At 37.8% G+C, this 4,761-nt stretch overlaps 1 protein-coding gene across 2 annotated transcripts in view; it reads left to right on the top strand.

Annotated features, from left to right (window-relative positions):
- LOC106871283 (F-box/LRR-repeat protein 4) overlaps positions 1-3,092 on the top strand; it is a 25,385-nt gene extending 22,293 nt beyond the window's left edge. For both annotated transcript variants that reach the window (XM_014917650.2, XM_014917659.2), the window contains exons 15-16: positions 762-866; positions 1,015-3,092. In XM_014917650.2, the coding sequence (XP_014773136.1) occupies positions 762-866; positions 1,015-1,150 (241 nt within the window). In that variant the 3' untranslated portion in view covers positions 1,151-3,092. The remainder of the gene's footprint in view (positions 1-761; positions 867-1,014) is intronic.
- Positions 3,093-4,761: the final 1,669 nt, after the last annotated feature.

Raw genomic sequence — 4,761 nt, 5'->3', positions numbered from 1 at the left:
ATTCCCTGCTACCACCGTTCTTCCAGTCCTTCCAAGCTTGTTTCTTTTGTCTAATAGCCCTGTCTACCTCCTTGTTCCACCACCACGTTACTCTGGGTTGGGAGGGGACCTTACACCACCCACAAATCTGGTCGGTGGCTTTCAACAGATTGTCCCGCAGAAATCTCCAATTGTCTTCCACGTTGTATGATGCTATATCCCCTTCTATTTCGTTAAATGCTTCAAGTAACTTGTCTCTAAGTCTCTGTCCGTTTGCAGGGTCTTTAAGCTTCCACACCCTTCTTCTCCAAGCCTGTCTAATTCTGGGCACCCATTTTGCCTTGATCCCAAAGTCGCTAACTACTAATCTATGTTGTGGGGTACATAGATGCCCGTCATAAAGTGTTTGGTGAATAACTGGAGAAATTGTACGCCCAGGAGGACCCTTTAAGCTTATTGAGGATCTGACAACTTTTCTAGAACTGGTACCACATTAAAATGCACCTTCGGTATTCTGTATAGTTGGTATTAGCACAGGCAGTCATAGAAACTATTCCCTAAATGAAACATGGTTGAGATATGATCTTTAACTTGGGTGGGAAGATAGTAAATCTAAACAAGAACTAACTCAGGCCATGATGAATCATTCACCCGACACCAACATGGGAAGCAGACATGAAATGATGATGGTGGGGGGCGAGAGTAGAGATTCTTCAATGAGTCTGCCTCTGTTGTGCTTATTATTATGTGTTTATTTGCCTATCGTTTCTGTCTCTCCTTAGGACTGTGTGTAATGAAGATTTGATAAATTTTGCTGAATATGGATGTAATTTGGAGCAGTTGGACATCCTTGGTATTTGGGAAGTGTCTGAAGACTGTGTATATAGGTCAGTTCTTTTTTGACCATTCCTTGTGATCCTACAATCACTGGTATTGTAACAAACTTGAGATGCCACATTTTTTCCAATTTCAATGAAACTACTACTACTACTACTACTATTGTTATCATTATTATTATTATTATATTTTATTTAGGATCCTACAGAACTGCCACAAACTACGTTTCTTGGATGTTTCCTTCTGTGATGATATCAAAGAATCTTCTGTGAACTTTTGGCGCCAGGCATTCCCTCATGTTTCAATCAAAAAAAGTTATTCAACCAATCATTAGATCTACATATTCTACAATTGTTATCTTTTATTAAATAAAGAAAATTCATCTGCCATGACTTGGACCACCATCCGGGAAAAGAAAATGCTTTGACAGGTTTTTTTTTTTTTTGCTTTGAGAAAATTTCTTGAAGAATCCTTTCGATATTTTCCTATGTTCAGTGTGGTAGTGAAGACTTGTTCTATAATCCATTATAACCATTAGAATCATCTTCAAGCAATATGTGTAGGAAATGTCAATCTAGAAAATACTTTTATTGACAAGAGGAATTGAACACAGCATTGCACACAAGCCAAATATTCTTCAATTTTCCATTTCTGTAACTAGCATAAAGTTTTGAAATACACCTACCCTGTGTAGGTGCCTATTTATAGAGGTTGAGCTGTTGAGAATTTCTCTCTGTTTCAACCATTTCTACAGAGCAGCAAAATTGTAACAGAATATGAACTACTGACATCTACGGCTGGTGGTTTGGCAGTTTATCAAGTCAGTTGTGTGTGTGTGTGGATATGGGAAGGAGGCAGGGAGGGAAAGAGGGAGATGTGTGAGTGGGTGTATGGGGAAGAGAGTGAAGGTGAGGGGAGACCGAGATGAAGGGGGTAGAGTCTTTTAAACTACTCTTTCTCTGGCAACTATCCTCTCATCATGCTTTTAATCATTATGGGTTTGTTTAAGCGCAATGATCTTCATCTTTGCACCATAACAACTACCTTTTGTATTTATGTATAGCCCATAACTTGGTTCTGAAAGGGAATGAATAGAACGTGTGTGTGTGTGCTACACATTATTATTATTATTATTATTGTTATTATTATTATTTGAATCTGTCATTAGATCCAAGCCATGGTTTCTTTTTACTATTCAAATAGATATCTACTGACTTCAGTGGGTGCAAACCCTTTGCATAGAGAGAGAGAGCTATTCAGATTAATATTACTTCTGTTGGCATAAAGCCATATGAGTCTAATATTATAATTAGATAAATATGGCTTTACACACTTACCTTCAAATGTATAGTCATCATCATGGGGTGTTAAATCTGTAGTTTTTGACTGGATCCAGTAGCCTTAGAACTTGTTGCTTTTACCAAATCAACTCCAGTCAGTGGTACCAAAACAACAACTTTGCCAATATTAACACACAAACATTAACAAGTTAAAATTCACTCTCTTCGAGACACACGTCCAATAATGAATCTAGCATTGACCTCCCGGCAGCTGTTTAAGTGTCGATGCCTCTTCAGAATGTTATTGTTCTTGACATTCAATATTTTGTCATCAAGTCCAAGGAAGCAGAGAGTGAGCTTTAAGATAACTTTCAACCTACCACAGCAGCTTGCATTAGAGATTTAGATTGCTTTAAGTTGGAAATACATTGGAATATGTATACAAAAGAAAGTATATCTAGAGTTTTTCTCCTCCAGAGAAAGTTCCATGATGGCTTCTTTGATTTCACCAAATATCTCTCAACCTAAGCTTCTTGATTTTTCCTCAATGGTAAATCTTCATTCACTAATTTCTCAATTCACCCATTTGATGTCCGTTTTTCCATGCTGGCATGGGTTGGACAGTTTCACAAGAAGCTGGCAAGCTGAAGAGCTACACCAGGCTCCAATCTTCTGTACTGGAATGGTCTCTATGGCTGGAGACCCCCTTCTTAATGCCAACCACTTTACAGAGTGAGGACTGGGTGCTTCTTATGAGGCACCAGCACAGGTGCTTTTTTTGGTGAATATAAATAACCACCAATAATATACTTGGTTCAATTAAATCTCTTTATTCCCTACCAAAAATAACCTTGTGCCTTTATTAAGAATAACAATAATTTTTCATAAAAAGACAGAAGACTTTTTTTTTTTTTCATTATTGTTTTCAAATCTAACCAGAAGCATTTTAACATTTCTTAAGAACTGTTCCTAATAAAACGTTTGTGACAAAATGGCCATTGGTAATCTTGTTATTTTTTCAGTTTCGTCATTTCCAATTCTATGTAAAAGTAAGCAATTTTGTTAATGTTAAAATCTTAAGGAAAGCTATTAGATTTAATTTCTTGGATCTTTTCTCTTTCAACGGCAGATGGAGAAATTAAAATTTTGTAGCTAAACACTTTCAAACTTCGGACACTGGTAGAATGTGTCATATAGAACATCTTTTACTCTTAGTGTTGTTGAGAAAAGTTTATATTTTCAAAGTTATTTCGTGTTAAAGTTGTCATATTTCAACCAATCAATGACGTGTATTCAGCTGAATAAAATTACTGCCGTTGTTTCTCAACAACAACTATCAGCGGTGTATATTTCGTTTGTCACTGTTATTTATGACATTGTTCATGCGTTTGTACTGGTTTTAGCTTTAGGGGGTTAGGGTTTTAGGGTTAGAGTTACGGAAAAAAGTGCAAAATGAAGAAATTGGAGGGAGAGGGGGCAAAAAAGTATTTCCGAAAATAGTAGCTGAAAAACAGGAAAAAAAAACTGAAAGCAGTAGAAATGCACGAAAGATTATGGTGGTGCCATGAAGTAAACGTGCTTCAGATACATTTGTTTATTCATACAAACGTAACTGAGATGAAATATGTCATAAATAACAGTGACAAACGAAATATACACCGCTGGAAGTAATTTTAGGACAGAAGAGCCATAAAAAAACCTCCACATTCTACTACACACTCATACAGACCATTGTGAGTGTATGTGTGACAGCATACAATGTTTGTAGCAACAGACATTGCTGTCATGCTGTCACTGTTTCTTTATGTATGACAGAGTGTAAGCATCATGAGATGAAAATTGGACATGAGAGATATCAGATGCAGTGTGCAGGGGAGACGACTGCACTGGTGTGGTCATGTGATGCATATGGACGAGGATAACTATGTAAAGAAGTGCCAATCTTCAAGTGTGGTGGGTACCTGTGGAAGAAGTAGACCCAGGAAGACATGGGACAAGATGGTGAAGCATGATCTGTTGATGTAGGGTCTCACAAAGGTGAGAACAGGTGATTGTGACCTTGAGTAATTTGCTGTGCTTGAAAAGACGCATCGAGCCAAGTGAAATCGTAGTCATGGCCAGTGTTGATGCCATGTAAAAGACACCCACTACACTCTTGGAGTGGTGGGCATCCAGCTGGGGAAATCAAGACAAAGCAGATTGGATCCTGGTACAGCTCTCCAGCTTACCTATCCCAGTTAAACTGTCTAACCATTGTCAGCATGGAAAACGGATGCTACATGATGGAGATGAAACAGAAAATGCATTGAATATTCATATTCATATAGATATATATAAGGTCCTGCTAGGGTGTAAAGTTGGGGTATTTCCAGAGAAGCACTCAACCCAAATACTGAGCTATCAACACAGTCGGGTTCCAGGCCAAAGCTGGAAATCCTCAGGTGTAGAAAATCCAATTCACACCATAAAGTGGGTTTGGCAAAGAGTAAATAATCCAATGGAAAGAAGATAAAGAAAATTCTTTAACCCTTTTTTTATATGTTACAGATGTTTCTGTACCAACTTTGCTTGCAATGCCAGTTTATGCAAAAATTCTGAGGCCATATTCCACTCTGCGAGATATTCTAATCATCTCAGCATTGATTCTTGATGAGCTGGGGGGGGG

This window comes from Octopus bimaculoides, chromosome 9, assembly GCF_001194135.2.
Source record: "Octopus bimaculoides isolate UCB-OBI-ISO-001 chromosome 9, ASM119413v2, whole genome shotgun sequence".
NCBI classification, from domain to species: Eukaryota; Metazoa; Mollusca; class Cephalopoda; order Octopoda; family Octopodidae; genus Octopus; species Octopus bimaculoides.
The sequence above is the reverse complement of the archived record's forward strand: the minus strand, read 5'-3'. Positions and strand labels throughout refer to the sequence as shown.